The 19,110-nt window shown below is 45.1% G+C and overlaps 1 protein-coding gene across 1 annotated transcript in view; it reads left to right on the forward strand.

Moving 5' to 3' along the window:
- The window catches only part of Tdrd9 (tudor domain containing 9), a 111,774-nt gene that overhangs the window by 80,354 nt on the left and 12,310 nt on the right, over window positions 1–19,110 (forward strand). Inside the window, exons 26-34 of the mRNA XM_050154771.1 lie at window positions 860–1,072; window positions 1,652–1,741; window positions 2,942–3,202; window positions 6,669–6,824; window positions 8,023–8,093; window positions 9,307–9,416; window positions 10,226–10,322; window positions 13,522–13,660; window positions 15,698–15,816. Of these exons, the coding sequence (XP_050010728.1) occupies window positions 860–1,072; window positions 1,652–1,741; window positions 2,942–3,202; window positions 6,669–6,824; window positions 8,023–8,093; window positions 9,307–9,416; window positions 10,226–10,322; window positions 13,522–13,660; window positions 15,698–15,816 (1,256 nt within the window). The remainder of the gene's footprint in view (window positions 1–859; window positions 1,073–1,651; window positions 1,742–2,941; window positions 3,203–6,668; window positions 6,825–8,022; window positions 8,094–9,306; window positions 9,417–10,225; window positions 10,323–13,521; window positions 13,661–15,697; window positions 15,817–19,110) is intronic.

Genomic DNA, 19,110 nt, shown 5'->3' on the forward strand with positions numbered 1-19,110 from the left:
AAATAGCCCACTGTGGTGGTACACACCTTTAATCCCAGTACTTAGGTGGCAGAGGCAGGTTGCTGTGAAGGCTAGCTTGGTCTTTAGAGAGAGTTCTAAGCAAGCCAGAGTACACACTGAGACCCTACCTCAACAACAACAACAACAACAACAAACAAACACCCTAAACATTTGACAAGATAAAACTTAAAAAATTAGTTGACATGATACATGCTGCATAATTGTTTGCATCAACAAAACTAGTATTGAAAGTATTATTTGGGTATGTTTTTTATTTCTTTAAAGTAAAATGCCTTGCATTGAGCTGGGGATGAATCTCAGAAGTGAAACTCCTGTCTAGCATATATGAGGTCCTGGGTTTAAACTCAAGCACAAAAAAATAAGCAAGTATGGACTCTTTCCAGTAAATCTACAGCTGTACTTTGGGAAAATCTCATGTAGAAATCTGGAATCCAAACAGGTGGGAACTGATGACTGTGGCCCTTGTGGCCTGAGGCAGCCATGGGGAAGCTGTCCCAGGGGTGGGGGTCTTAATGCAGTGTTGGGTTTCTCTCCAGACTCACATGCTGTTCTTATTCATGGACTCAGCAGTTCAGAGGGCACCAGAGTCCCTGTGGTATTGACTTATCTGGGCTAAATCCAGACCTCTCAAAGCCTTCAGGACTTGGACCTACTGAGTCCACCTCCGAGGACAGGGCATGGTGCATGCACTTGTTGCTCTTGATCGCAAGAAGCCCCTCCTTTCTTCATCAAGACTGTTGGAAACCTGTGGAGCACAGGTGGATGCAGGGAGGAGCCTGCTCAAAGGGCTGTGCGGACCCACTTGGAGCCTATTTCTGTGCATCCTCTTCCCTTCCAGGTGGTAGAAGTCGGGCACTTCTGGGGGTACAGGATTGATGAAAGGAATGCAGAGCTTCTGAAAAAACTGACTGCTGAGATAAACCGGCTAGAACTGGTCCCTCTGCCTGTCCACCCACATCCAGACTTGGTCTGCCTGGCACCTTTTACTGACCACAACAAGAAGAACTACTTTAGAGCTCAAATCCTTTATGTTTCTGGACATTCTGCTGAGGTATGTTTTTCTGTTAACAGATCACTGAGCAAGTAAGGAAATAAGCCTAGAAATTTATAGAAAATCTTGGGACTGGAGAGATGGCTTAGTGGTTAAGAGCACTAGCTTTTCTTCCAGAGGTCCCAGGTTCAATTTCCAGCACTCATATGGAGGCTAACAACCATCTATAGCTCCAGACCTGGGGATCTAATACCCTCTTCTGGCCTTCATGGGCACTGCATACATGTAGTGCACACACATATTAAAAATATAAAATCTTTTGTTGTTAAAGGTAGGAATGAAATGACATAAATTAACAGTCGGATGCAATGGTTCACACCTTTAAATCCGACACTTGGGAGGTAGAGGCAGGCCTCTGTGAATTCAAGGCCAGTCTGATCTACATAGTGTGTTCTGAAATAGCCAAGGCTATATACATAGAGATATCGTCTCTTAAAAAAGCAAATAAAGAATGGGGCTGAAAAGCACCATCTGTGCGGCTGCAGGAGCAGCGAAGGCCACTGCATTCCCACTGTCCAAAGAGAGCCAGGTTGAGATCCTCTCTGCAGAGTCTGAGTATTCGTTTTCTTTGTCTTATAGGTGTTCTTTGTAGACTACGGGAATAGGTCTCATGTCGACCTAGATCTGCTGAGGGAGATCCCCTGCCAGTTTCTGGAGCTTCCATTTCAGGTAAGGTAGAGAAGACTCTGTGGAGTGAGTGGTGAATACCAGAAGAAAACTTGCCAGAGGTCACCTTGGCCGTCACAGCTGACGTCCATAACAGAGAAGGACTGGTTATACTTGGCATCTCCTCTTAAAAATTATAGTGCCAGAGTATTGCTGCCAGTATTAGCCCTGGAGGAAATCAGAATGTACAGAGGCTTTGACTTTGAGCAAGAGAAACTTTATAATCAGTGGTGTTGTCTTAGTCACTGTTCCACTGCTGTGAGACCATGACCAAGGCCGCTGTTATAAAAGAAATCATGCAATTGGGGGCTTGTTGACAGTTTCAGAGGCATGGTCCATTGTCATCATGGTAGAGAGTGTGGTGGCAGGCAGACTGGAGTCGTAGCTGAGAGTTATATCCTGATTTGCAAACAGAGACAGACAGAAACCTGGCACGGGGTTTTGAAACCATACTTCCTCCAACAAGGCCACACAAGATTAGAAATCTTTCTAGTCCTCTCAGAAAGTTCCACTCCCTTTCATTCACTAAGCATTCAAACTATGAACCTACAGGAACCATTGGTACTCAAACCGCTGCTGGTGTCTTCTGGTGCTGTTTGCTCAGGCTCTGTTGGCTCTGGGTGTAGTAGTTTGGGGACTGGTCTCACATGCTCTTTGCCCAGCAAGAACACACTCAGATTTATTTAAACTAAAGCTACAGATAAAAATGTAGCCAGACAAGGTGGCGGTGGTGGTCCGCGACCTTAATCCCAGCACTTGGGAGGCAGAGGCAGGTGGATCTCTGTGGATTCAAGGCCAGCCTGGTCTATAGCAAGAGTTCCAGGACAGTCAGACAGAGAAACCCTGTCTCAAAAAAAAGAAAGAAAGAAAAAGAAAGAAAGAAAGAAGGAAAGAAAGAAGAAAGAAAGAAAAGTGAAGCCAGCTTGGTGTGCTGACACTTACACAGTCCTAGTACTAGAGCAGCAGAGGCAAGCGGATCTCTGTGAATTCATTATAGCCTGGTCTACATACTGTGTTCCAAGCTAGCCATAGTGAGACTCTCCACAATAAATTAAAAAAAAAATGAAGCCGCCACGTTTACTTAGTGGGAACCCTCAGTCCTCGTAGTTTTCAGGACTGTTCTTGGGTTGACTAGCAGTCACGTTTCTGTAGACTCTAGTGCTTGCGTTCTGTTCACATGTAAAACTTCCCTCTGTTCTATAGGCTTTGGAATTCAAAATCTGCAAAATGCGGCCGTCAGCAAAGTCTCTGATCTGTGGCGAGCACTGGAGTGGCGGGGCCAATGGGCGCTTCACTTCCCTGGTCAGCGGCTGTCCTCTCCTGGTGAAGGTGTTCTCCATTGTGCACAGTGTCCTGCATGTGGACGTGTACCGGTACTCGGACACCCAGGATGCTGTCAACATCAGGGACGTTCTCATCAGGGAGGGCCACGCTGAGCTCGCAGAGGAGTCCTATGAGTCAAAAGTATGCATCTTTTTTGGCTTTTCGAGACAGGGTTTCTCTGTAGTTTGGGGAGCCTGTCCTGGAGCTTTCTCTGTAGACCGGGCTGGCCTTGAACTTACAGAGGTCCGCCTGTCTCTGCCTCCCGAGTGCTGGGATTAAAGGCGCGTGCCACTACGGTGGGGTTCTTCTTTGTGAGAGCACAAATGCATGCTGGGAGGCTGGGCAGGTTGGGAGGGAGAGAGTGGGGTGCTTTCTTCTTGTCAGCTAGCACTGAGGAATAGAGTAGGTCATGATGGAGGTGTTGGTTGTTGAGTCTTTGGAGTCGTCTAAAGCAGGAGTTCTCAGCCTTCCTAACTTTGTGAACCTTTAATGTCATTTGTCATATGGTGACCCCAGCCATAAAATTATTTTTATTGTTACTTCATAACTGTAATTTTGCTATTGTTATGGATCACAATGTAAATATTTGATAAACGACCCCAAAGGAGTCAAGACCCACTGCTCTAAGTGTCTTCTTCATTTCCTAAGGACTGTGCTATGCTGGATGCATGCTGTTCTGGGCAGCTTCCTAATCAATTACTTTCTTTTAAAAGTGGAAATTAATTTGAAACTATTCTATATTTGAGATTTATTTTTTAAATGAAATCTAAAAATTATTTCCATAATGCAAGTAGTCAGTGAGCATCTCATGTATATTAACTATTTCAAATTTTCTTTTAACTTCTTTTTAAGATTTTTATTTACAAATCTTCAAAAATTGCAATATAATTACATCATTTCTTTCCTTCTCCTTGCAGTTCCTCCCCTACTTCCCCCTTCGTCCCTTTCGAATTCATAGCCTCTATCTCTGCTATTGTTACACATGTAGTAAGTGTGTCCACATGTAAATACAACCCGCTGAGTTCATGTAGTGTTGCTTGTGTGTGTGTATGTTTGCAGGGCTGGCCGCTTAGCATTAGACGGTCAGTTAGGGGCTCATCCCCATGAAGACTAATTTTCCCTCTGGAGTCATTGATTTCCTATCGCTCTTCCTCTGGAGGTGGGGCCCTGTGAGGTTCCCCTTTCCAAGGTAGCATGTCTATTGGTGTGGCTATCACTCAGGTCTTCAGGCTGCTCAAGCAGTTGTATTGTTGAGGTTTTATGGTTGTAGCTTCCTTCTGGCTCTTACAGTCTTTCCACCCCAGCTCCCACAATGGTTCCCGAGCCTTAGGTGTGGGTCTTGTGTTATAGACATAGCAGTTGGGGCTGAGGAGTTGTCCTCTGCGTTTGAGCAGTCGTGGCTTTCTAAAGTGATCTGTCTGCTGCAAAAGGTGCTTTGCTAATGAGGTGTGAGAGCTATAATTATCTGTAGGCATAAGTATTAGAATGAATTTAGGGGATATACCAGTTTTATAAAGTGGCATATGGTGTTCCTTGTGACTTGGGTCTGGAAACCTGACTGGCTGGTAAGGAAATGAGAAAAGAACAGATGCAGATGCACAGAAAAGTGGCGGTCAGGGGGCTGTGCCCACTATGGCGGAGTGGCCCCAACTATCACAGCAACAACTGAGACCCCCCAGCACATGTTTTCTTTCAACCTGGATGGAGGTGGGTGGTCCTTGAACTTCCCACAGGGCAGGGAACCCTGATTGCTCTTCGGGCTGACGAGGGAGGGGGACTTGATGTGGGAGGGGGAGGGAAATGGGAGGTGGTGGCGGGGAGGAGGCAGAAATCTTTAATAAGTAAATAAAAATAAATAAATAAATAAATAAATAAAATTAAAAAAAGATTTCTCTGTAGCTTTGGAGCCTGTTCTGGAACTCAGTCTCTAGACCAGGTTGGCCTCGAGCTCACAGAAATCCATCTGCCTCTGCCTCCAGAGTGCTTGGATTAAAGGTGTGCACCACCACCTGGCCCTCAGCACTTTTGTTAAGTACAGCACCTTGGGGAGGAGTTAAGAGTCTCGGTAGGAGGTCTGTAGGTGAGAGGTCTCAGACTGCAAAAGTCCCAGGAAGAGGAAAGTGCACTTGTCAATCCTTTGTATGCACTAGGGACTCGGGAGCAGAAGAAGACTTTGCCAGTTTTCACTGGTCTCAGGCCATGCCCATGTCAACAATATGCATTCACTCAGGGCTGCATCTGCTCTTTACTCAAGACATCCTCCACTGCCCACAGTGGCAGGAGTCGGTTCTTGTGTTTGTTTGTTGGGTTTTGTTTTGTTTCGAGATAGGGTTTCTGTAGCTTTGGAGCCTGCAACTCTCTCTAGCCTTGAACTCTGAGAGATCCACCTCCCTCTGTCTCCTAAGTGCTGGGGTTAAAGGCGTGTGCCACCACTGCCAGGCTAGGAGTAAGTTCTTCTCTGATCTATGACCTCAGTAGCCACAGAAACTTACTTGGATAAGTTTCCAGTACCAGGCATAAGTTCCTTCCTGTTGAGTGGGACTCAAGTCCAATGAGACAGCTGGTGGTTACCCCCAAGATGTTAGTGCCACTATTGCTCCTTTAGGGATGTCCTGCCGTGCTGGTCATTGTGTCTCACAGGCGTCACAGCTGGGCAGGACTAGTGATTGCTTTTCTACCTTGGCAGCTTGTATGGCACCTTCTGGGACTATGAAAGCTGCTCCTCGGGGAGGAGACGTTCAGGTCAGATCCAGTCCAATTCACCTGAGTCCCGTGTCTGAAGTACCTGGTGTCTTCAATAGTGACACTTACCTTCAACTTCTGGGAGGCAACCAAAGGCAACAGCAATAGCTTATATTGTTTTGGGAGTCTCTTGGACTCCTCTGATCAAAAACTCTGAGATTTCTTATACCTGGTACTGAGGTTTTCGTTAGTCAGTAGCTCTTGAAGGGGGGCATTCCCACTCCAGCATAGGGAGGTAAATTGTCTGTAAATAAAGCACACAATAAAAAGTAAAAGAATCTGTAAACTGGGCACGTGAAACGGGCCTCAAATCCCAGCTCTCAAGAGATAGAGACAGAAGGATCAGAAGTTCAAGGCCATTCTCAACTATATAGTCAAGTTTGAGGCTACCTTGGGCTATAGGAGATCATGTCTTTAAAAAAATTATTCTATGCGTATGGGTGTTTCACCTGCATGTGTGTCTGTATCTCATACATGCCTGGTGTCCACAGAGCCCCTTGGACTGGAGTGACAGATGGTTGTGAGCTGCTTTGAGGGTGCTGGGACTTGAACTCAGGTCCTCTGGAATAACAGCTGGTATCTTAACTACTGAGCCATCTCTCCAGCCCATAAATAAATCACTCTTATTAGGTAGCTGCTTTTAATGTGTGTTCTTTTCTGAAAACTGGTAGATCCTCTAAAATTCTATCATGTTAGAAATGTAGTTAAAGTCTTTATTTTTGTTTGAATTTAAAAATGAACTTGATAAAATTATTTCCCTGTATATTCATAGCATTCAAATTAGAATAAGATTATATCTATATGAAATTCATTCTTTTCCTTCAATTTTGCCTTTAATAAAATAAACATTTCTTGTTCCATTCAGCAAAGCTATGAAGTCCTCAAGGGTTTCTTTGCTAAGTCAGTGGAAACCATGCCAGATGCTTCTATGTCCTCTCCTATGAAGGACGACGAGAAGCATCTCATCCGGATTCTGTTGGAGAGCTTTGCTTCCAATCGGCTGGGTGCTCCAAACTGCAAGGTGATTCGTAGGACCTATTTAAAATGTGCTCTTAAAAGTTATTCATTCTGCATTATTTGCCAAGGGTTGGGCTATACCTATGATGGGTTTTCTTTCTTCCTGTTGTATTTTATTTCATTTTTTGCTTTGTTTTTGAGACGAAGTTTCTCTGTTTAGCTTTGGAGCCTGTACTGGAACTTATTCTGTACACCAGCCTGGCCTTGAACTCACAGGGATCTGCCTGCCTCCTGAATGCTGGGATTAAATGTGTGCACCACCACTGTCGGGCTATTTTAATTTTTAGTTACATTTTTTGGAGTCTCTTTGTATTTATGTGTGGGGTTATACATGTGGCATGGTGTGCCTGTGGAAGTCAGAGGACAGCTCGTGGAATTGGTTCTTTCGTTCCACCATGTGGGGTGTGGGGATTGAACTCAGGGCCTTAGGCTTAGCAGCAAATGTCTTTACTCACTGGACAACTCCCAGCCTTGCATTTTTACTCTTTGAGACAGGGTTTCACTATGTATCCCAGGCTGCTTTGCAGTGGTGATCATCTGGCCTCAGTGTCTGAGTGCTGCATCTATCATAAGCTTGTGCCACTGCACCTCATCCTCCTTATTTGGTTTTTACCTTTGTTATTGTTGTTGTTGTTGTTTGTGTGTGAGAGTCAGTTCTGTCTTCCATGTGGGTGCTGGGACTCGAACTCAGATTCTTTAGCTTGGCAGCAGGTACCCTCACCTGCTGAGCAGTGCGAGTCCGCTGCTCTGTCCGTGATCTGAATGCTTTGAGTTTCCCCAGCGGGACCTGTATTCCTAAGAAAGATCTCTCCAACCCCTCCTCCTCTTCTTCCTTTAGTCGTCGTCTTCCTGCTCCTCCTCTTCTTTCCCTTTTTCCTCTTTTCTTCCTTTCCTTTCTTCCCCTCCTCCTCCCTTTTTCTTTTTGGTCTTTTGCAGTGCTAGAGAAGCTTTCTGCCTCTGAGCCTGTCTCCCCAATGCAAATTACTTTTCCCCTTCTTTCTTCTTTCTTCTGAGGGAGTTGTGTCAGCTAGCTCAAGTGGGCCTGAACTCATAATCCTCCTGCCTGAGTTTTCTTAGTGCTGAAAAGGATTGGTTTGTTCCACCAGATCCTAATCTTGTTAAGTATGAACCAACTTGGGGACTGCCACCATTTATATTTAGTGGCTTATTGTTTGATGGTAACATATATTTTATATGTACAGGCTGTTCTCCATGGGCCCTTTAACCCTTATGAGCTGAAATGCCATAGTCTGACCAGAATATCCAAATTCAGGTATGACTTAAATTAATTTTCCTATAAAATATTTTTATTTCCTTATCTGTAGACCTCATCAGGAACGAATTTGACTTTGTATATAAGCTGCAAGAGTGTTTTAGCGCATCCCTGATGTCCCTCCTCTGTCAGATCTGAGACATTCTTTCCCTTGACAGTAGAAACAGCTCAACAGTGGAGTTCTGAGTTTCTTCTTTTCTGGTCATAGCTGTCACTCAGCAGGTGCCGGGACTGTTGAGTGACCTGTTTTCTGGAAGCATTTTTATCTGGGAAACAGTGGTGAATAAAATTCAGTTGTCATCTTCAATAATCCTATGGATTTAATGGTGACAGAAAACTGGTGACCGTGTATGGGGCCACAGGCTACACTTTGAAGGCCACACTTAAGGTTTTCCAGAACTTCCTGAATCTCAGACTGCAAGGTGTTGCTATGATGTAGTGTAGGGGAGAGGGTGAGGGTTGAGGGGTGGTCCTAGTGACAGTGTGTAGACCTAAATTTGAGAGTTTGTATCTGTGAGAACTTTGGGTAAGTTAAGTACAACCAGAGAATTGGGTGGAGGGAGAAGGGAGTGCAGACTTGCTGATAGCAAGTTTCATAAGTCTCTTTTCATATGTATCACAACAGAGTTGAAAACCTTAAACGTACATTTTCTAAGGACCGCTCTGGGCAACACTAGCTCCTCTGAGCGCTTCTGAGGACTGGCAGTAGGTTCAGGTGCGCAGGCCCTGTCTCCAGGAGGCCTCGTGCACAGTGAAGGCTGGGATGTACTCTAAATTCTTGGCAAGAGCAGGCCTGTGAGCCTGGTCCCCAGTGTAACCTGAAGCGGAGAAGAGGTGTGGACACCGGCAGCTTCACGAGCACTTTCAGAAATGGGACAAAGTTAAAGGCAGTGCTGACAGACAAGAAGCTTGATATCTCTTCTCAGAGGAAGTGGGGTGGTGGGGCAGATGATGGGCCACACCATGCCCACTCTGCCGGAAGGCAGGCAGTAACTTCTGTGGTTACTGATGGAGCAAGGGAACAAAAAGAGGTTTGAGAACTCGGGTATGGGTGGTACCTAGAGGAAGGGGAGAACTGGCACAAGGGAGGGGCCCAGGACCTGTGCATGTGGCATTTGCCTGTGCAATCATCTTTTGAGGTTCACTTATAGGCTGGCATGTCCCACCACCTGGCCAGTGGGGCAACAGCTTGTGCCCTGCTGCTTCTTCCCAGATGTGTGTGGATCGAGAAGGAGAGCATCAACTCTGTCGTCATCAGCGACAGCCCTGCTGACCTGCACCAGAGGATGCTGGTTGCGGCCTCACTCTCCGTTAATGAGACTGGTAACAGATGACTTCCGCTGTCCGTGTGCTCTCTCCTGTTCCGCTGTCCGTGTGCTCTCTCCTGTTCCGCTGTCCGTGTGCTCTCTCCTGTTCTGTTGTCTGTGCGCTCTCTCCTGTCCTTGGCTTCATTACTTGGGGCAGTTTAACCTGTAATTAGTGAGTGAATTATTCTTTTGTATTACACTGTTCAGATATTTTCTAAGAAAAATGTTTTGTTTTACTTGTGTGTGTCTATAAGTGTGTGTATTATACATATACACAGGAGCCCATAGAAGTCAGAAGAGGCTTCAGATCCCCTGGAACTGCAGTTATAGATGGCTGTGAGCCATCTTGTAGGTGCTGGGAATTGAACCTGGGTCCTCTGCCGAGCTAAGCACTCTGAACCACTGAGTCATATCTCTAACCTCCATTAAACTATCTTCTGAGTGCAATGGCTAATGCAAATTTAATAAATGAAATATTTCTACTTTTTATTTTATACAAGGATGTGGGAATTAAATGATTCTTGTTCCTCCATGTTTTTCTACAGAGTTCTTGGCTGTTGAAAATCCTGATAAGATAGCCTCACAAGAGAATAAAGAAAGCAGTAACTAAACGAGTTACTCTTTTCAGGGATAAATATCTAAGCATGGCCACGAGTTTATCTGTAGGAGCCAAAGGTGGGGCATATGTTCCTTGGAGGGGACCCAGGTGGCCAGACTCAGCAGAAGAGGAGCCAGCTGGATTAGGAGGGGTCAGCAGGGCTCTCCCCGTCACACCCTAAGCAGTGTGTGATGCAGGTCTGACGCTGGCTGTCTGCTGTATGGCAGGGTCTACCATGCTCCTGAGAGAAACGTCCCTGATGCCTCACATCCCAGGCCTCCCAGCGCTCCTCAGCATGCTGTTCGCGCCAGTGATGGAGTTAAGGTAGGTGTGGACCTCAGCTGGGTCTGTATGCAGCTTTCACAGCCAGAGTCTAGGCAGGGCAAAGAAAATGACAGAATCTGCGGAGGAATTGGTTTGCAGCCCATCTTATATTGGTTCAGTTTTCTCTGCTTTTGCGTGATTCTGTCTTGCTATATTGTTCATGACCCTTGACTTCGGAGAGTTTGACTTCTTAAGTTTTAGTTTTGTGGTGATACCAAAGTACACTTGTTTAGGCTCTCTGGTTAGTGATGCCAGCAAGCTCCAGGCTGCTGTTGTAGCATGATGGCCAACATGTCTGTATGCTGTGATATGCAGAAGGCTGAGTGTAAACAATGCATTTTCCACTTGGGGTATTTTTGGCTTGTATGTTGTTGTGGCTTGAGTCTCAGACGGCACTGTCCTGGGAGACTGTGGAGCCTTTGGGACTTGAGGCCTAGATCACTGGAGCCAGGCTTGGGAAGACATAGCAGCTTCTAGTTCTTGCCTGCTTCCTCTGCTTCTCGTTCCTGCCTGCTACAGTGTGAACCAGCAGCTGTCACTCTACCCTGTTCCTACCACAGTTGATTGAACCCCCAGACCGAACAAGAGTAAACGCCAGCACTCAGGCTGCTCCTGTCGGGTGTTATCACTGTGATGGTCCTCTGGAAGGAGAAGGACATCTTGTGTGTGTGTGTGTGTGTGTGTGTGTGTTTTAAATATTTATTATGTATACAATATTCTGTCTGTGTGTATGCCTGATGGCCAGAAGAGGGCACCAGACCCCATTACAGATGGTTGTGAGCCACCATGTGGTTGCTGGGAATTGAACTCAGGAACTTTGGAAAAGCAGACAATGCTCTTAACCTCTGAGCCATCTCTCCAGCCCCCATCTTGTGTTTTGACTTCTGTAAAGAGCAGCTCAGACGCTTGACAGAGTGCAGGCAGCATTCCAGGAAACTTAAATCAGACAAAAGAAATACGACATGGAGTTAGAAATTGAATAGTAGATAAAAGTGGCATCCTGTTGTCTACGAGTGCCAGTGAGGAATCCTGTGAGCCTCTCTTCCCGTGGGAACGAGGGAGTAAAGAAGTGAACTACTAATTGGATCATAGCTCTTGTGCAGATATCCAACACGGATTCCCCACAGACTTCAGTCCAGAGCCCTGAGATGAGAAAGTCACTCTGCTGCTTCGTACATTCTCTGTGGGAGGGAGAAACAGAGTTAACTTTGGTCGCTGTCTTAGTCAGGGTTGTGATTGCTGTGAGGAAACACCATGACCAAAGTAACTTGGGAAGGAAACGGTTTATTCTGCTTATGCTTCACAGTTCACAGGAAGTCAGGGCAGGAGCCTGGAGGCAGGAGCTGATGCAAGGCCATGCAGGGTGCTGCTTACCTGCTTGCTTCCTATGGCTTGGTCAGCCTGCTTCTTATGGAACCCATGACCACCCACCCAGGGATGGCCCCACCCACAATGGGCTGAGCTCTTCCCTGTTGATCTCTAATTGAGAAAATGCCCTACAGCTGGATCTTAGGGAGGTGGTTTTCTCAGCTGAGGTCCCTCCTTTTGGATGACACTAACACTACCCAGGACAGTCACTATGGCAATATGCCTGAGAAAAGCAACTTAGGATAAAAGGTTTGTGTCCATTCACAGTGTCGTAGGCTTCAGCACACACGCATGTGACTGTGGTCTGGGGCCTGTAGAAAAGGCAGAAAATTAGGATGGGACATGTGGCAGAACAAAGCCACCCAAGGCAGTAAGTAGGGAGAGAGAGAGGAGGGGCCAGGGTCTCGTTTCTCTCCAAGATTTCTCCTAGACCCCGCCTCCTCCCAAAGGACCACAGGCAGCAGACTAAAACTTTACAGTGCTCTTTGGGGAGGACCTGAGACTCAGATTATACTGCACTGCTTGTTTGCGTTCCTTTACCTATTAGACATAAATGAAGCAGAACCCAGGTGTGGTGACATGTGCCTGTAAAGCATAGGGTTGAGAGTGGGTGGGGAATGATGGGCTGTAAGTTAAAGGCTGGGTCTGGGCTGCTGGGCCAGACGGTCTCAAAAACAAAAAAGAAGAAGATGAGCTGAAATATATATGTTCTACATGAGAACAACAGGTGAGGGGCCATGATGATCTAATAAAACGTGTTTCTTATCTCTGTTCTAAAAAGGTTTTAAATTGAAATAATAATAAATTACATTAATAATATAGAAGATAATTTTAGAGAAATGTTTAAAATTTTTATTGCATTTAAGAAAATATTTTAGATTTATTTTATATTATGTGTATAAGTGTTTTGCATGCATGTTCATGTATATATACCGTGTGCGTTCCTGGTGCCAGGCAAGGTCAGAATAAGGGGGATTTAAGATTCCCCAGGAACTGGAGTTACTGATTATTTGAAGTCACCATGTGAGCAATAGGAACAGAACCCAGGTCTTTCACAGAGCAGTTGATGGTCTTAACTGCTGCGCCATCTCTCCAGCCCATCTTCTATTTATATATATTTACATATTTTTGCATGTGTTTGCCACAGTGTGCATGTGGAGGTCAGTGGAGAATTTGCAGGAGTTTGTTTTTGCCCCTGGGATTGAATCGGGTTGTTGGGTTTGGCAGCAGGTGCTTTATTCCAAGTCTCCTGTTGGACCTAAGAAACACTTCTGATGGCTTTACAATGGGATTAACTCAAAACCCAGGCTCTAAGTCTGAACTCTTGTTTTTAGCGTCTACGGTTACTTATACGCAGGATCTCCTTTTGCTTTTATTGGCTGATGACGGAGATGTCTTATTACCTCATTTGTTACAAAGAGAATTAAAAACCCAGCGTTAAGTACTGGAGAGATGGCTTAGAGAGTAAGAGCACTGACTGCTCTACCAGAGGTCCCCAGCGCTCACATGGCAGCTCACAGCCATCTGTTACTCCAACACCTTCTTCTGACTTCTGAGGGCACTAAACATGAATGTGGTATACATAATTCATGCAGACAAAACAGCCATACACATAACACAAAATTTTGAAAATGTGTATAAGTAACCCAACCTTGTGTTAATGCGCATATTTAACCAATCATCCCTTAGTGATATTTAGTCTGTGTTTCTGTGTAAAAACTGAGGAGTCACATGATTTAATTACAATGCTAGGAGACACCAGGTCACTTGAGCAGTCACATGTCCAACCTTGGAACAGTGGCCTAGCTGAACTCCTCTAAATGCCTTTCAGAGTTGACCGTGATGGCAAATGCTATACTGGGGCCCTTTGTGGTTTGGGATGGAATTCAACTACGGAGGCCCCTATTCTGCCAGAACACGACATTGAGCTGGCCTTTGACGTGTGCTTCAACGTGGAGGACATTGTTGAGGTACGTGTGGCATAGTCGTGGATAGCAATTCTCTGCTGCTTGCTTTTGTACTCATGTGACTTAGCATCTGCCACACTGCTTTACAAGATGTGCTTGCCTGCTTCCCATGTGGGCTGTACCAGTGCATGCGGCTTTTTGATGCCCTCCGGGCTCTCATTTGCATAGACTCTGTGGTCCCCTCCTGCTAGTACACACAGGGAGATAAAGAAACAAGCTCTGGCACCTGGCCTTGGTGCTGCAGGCTGGGTGCCCGTTTCCTGGAGAGCAGCAGCTATCAGGCTCTGTGGCAGCTTTTAGAGTATGCCCAGCAAGTGGGTAGATGCCAATGAAAAAATGTTTTTCTTTTTTTTGTTTCATATTTCCTTATTCTAGTAATTCATGTCTTTTTGCATTTTACAAAATACCTAAAAACTGACCCTTCTCTAAAATTCATGAAGAAATGCCACTGCAGAGTGCCTTTCCTTCTCAGAAGTGCCCGGTGTAGCCAAGGGCAGGGAAGGAAGGGGCTGCTGACTCACGCCACTCAAAAGCTGAAAGATGTGAAAAATGTGTGTCCTCAGAGAGCCTGTGTGAGTGTCAGCAGCTTCACTCATAACTGCTGCTGTTAGTGATGCCTTTTGACAGGGGAATGTATAAGCAAGCTGTGGTAATACAACAGAGCAGTATTTGGCAGCAAAAAGAAATGAGTGATTCATACAAGAGTATGAATAAAATCCTACAAGCATTTACTACAGCAATTGGGGGTGCATCTGTGTGGACCTGCTAGGAAGACATCTGTACAAGAAGCAGATGCGTGGTTGCTAGGAGATAGGGAGGTGAATAAATGCACTGGGAGCATCTAGGATCTTGAAGACAAAAGGGATGAAGGTAGAGGACACGGCTGTGCACTTGCCCACCTCTAGGTGTCTCCAGATAGTGGGCTTTTATTGTATGACACACACCCCACACGGGGTATCAGGGCTCCCAGCATGGGATGCATCTGTGGAAAGGAACAGCTGGCATAGCTGTGACAAATGTCACACGTACTTATATTGAAGGAGTAAAGAGAAAAGGAGCTTGGAGAAGAAAGAGGAAAAGGAGGCTCCATTTGAACACTACCCTGTAGTTGGTAGCTTTGGGGGTTAGGCACAAACCAGCGGGTCTGAAGGCGTTTTCCATATTATTGGGGTGACTATATAAGGGAATGGATTTGGGGACCGTGGTCATTACTAAACGGGAATTAAAAGTGAGTAAGAAAGGCTAGTGTGACTTCTGGGGTACTGGATTAGAGCCAGAGACACCAGAGTGGATTTAAGGTTAGCTAGTGCTGTAGGGCAGCTGGGTAGAGAAACAGTTAGAGGTCAGTGTGTGATGTCCAGCTCCGGGAGGGCTGCCTGTGAGGCAAAGAGCATAGCTGACACTCAGCATCTGGGTTCTAATGGGATTACCGGTTGGATTTCTCCTTGAAGAAACTTCTTTCTCTAGGAAGGGAGCAGGAAATGTCGGTGCCCAGGAAGGAAGCACATGAAGCACACAGGGTAGAGCATCCAAGGATAGAGGAGCCAGCGAGAGGGCAGAACAGTTGAGCAACACAGTATATGTATTGAATTATAACCTGGAATATAAAATAGCCACATGTCTAGGTAGAGAAATAGACAATTGGGAGAAAAATAGTTAGCTCTTATAAAGTTACTGGGAGTTGAGGTGGGCCATGTGGATCTCTAAGGTCAGGCAAGCCTAATGAGCCTACACCAGAGAAGACATGGGAAGTTGAGTGTGGTTCTTGGGCCTGGGTCCTGGAGACGAAATGGGGATGCTAATAGAAAATGGGTCCAATCTACACCCATGGCTGGCATCTCAGCTGTGACAAATGTGAGAGAGGCTGGATATGAGCTGACGGGTCCTGGCTGTTCTCTGCTGTTATTTCTGTCGTTTTACCAATCCTCTAAACTTGACTGATGCGAGTCGAAGAACACAGCTTTGAATGCTGTGACCTGTTTACTGTGGGATGAAATACAGTTGTATGTAGCCACATAGTCTGTCACTGTTCCTTTACAGATTAACATTCTCAGGGCTGCTATCAACAAGCTAGTATGTGATGGGCCAAATGGATCCAAGTATCTTGGGCCTGAAAAAATTGCACAGTTACAGGAGAATGCACGTCAGAAACTTCTAGGGTAAGTTATGTGGTACCATACTGGTAAGGTATGCTAGGCAATATACAGCCTGTGTGTGTGTGTGTGTGTGTGTGTGTGTTGTTTTGTTGTTTGGATGTTTCAAGTTATTTAGGAGATATGACAGACTTAAGTGGGATTCCAGTGCTGAGGCACCTCTGGAGGTACTGGGTGTCATGTCTGTGGGTCGGGGACTCAGACAAGGCAGAATAATCATCATCCATGTGATCTTTAAGGAAATCATGGTAAAGAAATTATTTTATGTAGCCGGGCAGGACACAGGGACCACAGAGTGGTGCGATATCCCCATCACTAGGTAAAGATTGGGGCCCAGGGGAGAGAAGTGGAGTCTGTGCCTTGGAGACTAGGTGGTGCTTTGGCCAATCCTCCCTTGTACCTTTCATCTCTCACTGGCAGCTCCATTCCCAACCAGAGTTCAGAGGTCAAGGGGTGTGTATTAGCACCCTCAGTGGATTACCTCTGCCTCCCAAGTGCTGGGATTATAGGAATGTGCCACCGTACCATCTGGTTTTTGTATTCTCTCTCTCCCTCTCTCACTCTCCCTACTGCTGAGTGTGTGTATGTCAAGCTTGAGTGGAGGTTTTATATACATAAATTACTTACAAATATATGCCCATGGGGCCAGCATCCAGGTCATGAACAATGAGTATTGGTGATCTCCTATGGCTTCGTTATGGCACTGTTAACCACACACAACATGCAGCCTCAGTCTCTGTGAGTTCATATATGAGCTTTGTCATGTTGATAAGAGGATGTCCTCCTCCTTCTCTGGCTTTTACACTCTTTCCACCTCCTCTTCTGAGAGGATCGATCCCTGAGCTCTGAAGGGAGGGATTTGATGGAGACATCCCATTTAGGACTGAAGGTCTCTCTCATTCTCTGTGTAGTGTCTGGCGTGGGTCTCTGTATTTGTTCATCTGCTGCAGGAGGAAGTTTCTCTGATGATGGCTGAGCAAGGCACTGATCTATGAGTATAGTGAAGTCATTTTACCACTACATCCCCCCATTTTTAGGCCAGTGTTACTTGGCTTTCCCCTAGGTCCTTGGGTTATCTAGTCTCCAGTTCTTGGTCACCCAAGCAGTGTCAGATAGGGGTTACACCTTGTGGAATAGGCTTAAGTCAGATAAGTTACTGATTGGTTCCTCCCACAAGCTTTGTAACACCATTGCCCTAGCACATCTTGCAGGCAGGGTTTGTGACTGGTTTGTGTTTGTTACTCTTTTGATAGTGTGCAAAGTACCTTTCTGTATCAAAGATGCTGGAACACAGGGTGAATGCTTTATGTAGGCACCAGCTCAACAGCTCCATGTTCAGTATAGATGTTGTGTTCAGCAATGGAGTCTTGTTGTCAGATTGTGGAGAGCAACCTATAGTCTTGGCAACAGTCTGGATTGTTTGGGGACTCCCATGGGGCCCCTTTGGCCAACAACTCAATTAGATGTAACCCCATTCTTGGTATTGGAAACTTCATTGTGTGACAGAGGTGGCCAGTTGGGATTCTGTCTCCCCCATTATTTGTTGATTTTATTCAGATCGGCTTCATATATGTACATATTGTAAGAAGTTTCTACTAAATTAGGTTTCCATACTACCTGTCAAATGCTCCTTGATTTAGCTGTCTTTCCATATTCCCTGCCCCTCCCTACTTGATCCTCCTATTCTGGTTCCCCCTTCCAACCATATCTATCTATCTATCTATCTATCTATCTATCTATCTATCTATCTATCTATCTATCTATCTTTCATCTATCTATTTCCCATTCCTAAGTCTGTCCCCTCCAGTCCCGGACTCTCTACCTTTCCTCTGTAGTTCTGTGGGTTGTTACTTTGTTATTGTACCTACATGTAAGCAAGTGTGTACCATATTTATCTTTCTGGGTCTGGGATACTCAGGCTGATTTTTTTCTACTTCCATCCACTTGCCTGCAGATTTCATGAGTCTCACTGTCTTGCTGTGGCTACCTAGTAAGTTTGAAACCAGCCGTCATTTGTCTTCCCATTTGTGTCCTTTGGCTGTGTCTACTGGCCAGAGTCTTTGCCTTCCATGGCCACATCGGCATCAGTGGTTGGTCAGTCTGCACAGAAAGCCTTGCTAGAATGGGACAGTGTTCTAATGAATTTGGGAAATTGTCATTTGTTCAAAACAGGGTTTCTCTGTGTAACCCTGTAGACCAGGCTGGCCTTGAACTCACAGAGATCCTAGTGCTGGGATTAATGGTACTCCACCACCACCTGGCAGAAATTTGCCATGTTAGTAGTAAAGCAGGACTATTAGCTAGTCTTTCATTTCTTTCTTGTATGTGTGTGTTCATGTGCATGAGTGTGCCATGGTGTGCATGTGGAGATGAGAGCATGGCCTCAAGTGTTGGTACTCATCTTCCATCTTATCCGAGGCAGAATCTCTTGTTGACCCTGCATATGCCAGGCTTGCGTGCTCGGCATAGGCGTGTTAGATTACAGACATGGGCCCATTACATGTAGCTTTATGTGTGTCCAGAGGATTTCAAATCCAGTTTGCATGCTTGCATGGCAAGTGCTTTATCCACTGAGGCATCTTCCCTGTCCCTCTTTCTAGTTTTTAGTAAGCAAATCCTGGGCTTTTGTATAATTATTTTTTTTTCACTTGATAAAAGCCTCAAGGAATCACATTATCTTAAATTTGCCTAAGGTTATAATAATACATATATGTACACACACACACACACACACCATAAATAAAGTTAGGAATAACCCTAAACAGACAGGAGAAGCTTCCTTTCAACAAAGTAGTTCATCATCTCCCAAAACAATATTGATTATTGATATAGCCCTTGGTTGTCTCTCAGAGGTTGAAGTCCCTATTTTTAAAGATACCTCACGCACACTTAGGACACAGGGATTTGAACTGTGTAGAGACGGTTTTTAAAAAAAAGTTTTAAATAAAACAATTGAGGAAAGAAGTTTATTGTTATATCCAAATATCTTCTGCAATCATAATGTTATTTATGAAATAATTTTAAGCAAAATTATGAACGTATTTTTTAAAATTTTGACTTTAAGATTATAATTACAATATTTCTCCTTTTTATTTCCTCTGCCACTAAGTCTTTCCACTTACCCCTTCCTGCTCTTCTTGAAATTGGTGGCCTTTTTTTCTCACCTATTGTTGTTGCACGCATGCATATATATGTGTATACATAGATATTTCTACATATAACCTGCTCAGTTCAAATGTTACTTATACGTATGTTTTCAGGGTTGACTTTTGGCACTATAAACATTTAAAATTTAATTAT

Source organism: Alexandromys fortis, unplaced genomic scaffold (genome assembly GCF_014885135.2).
Source record: "Alexandromys fortis isolate MF-2015 unplaced genomic scaffold, M_Fortis_MF-2015_v1.1 scaffold_91, whole genome shotgun sequence".
Taxonomy (NCBI): Eukaryota; Metazoa; Chordata; class Mammalia; order Rodentia; family Cricetidae; genus Alexandromys; species Alexandromys fortis.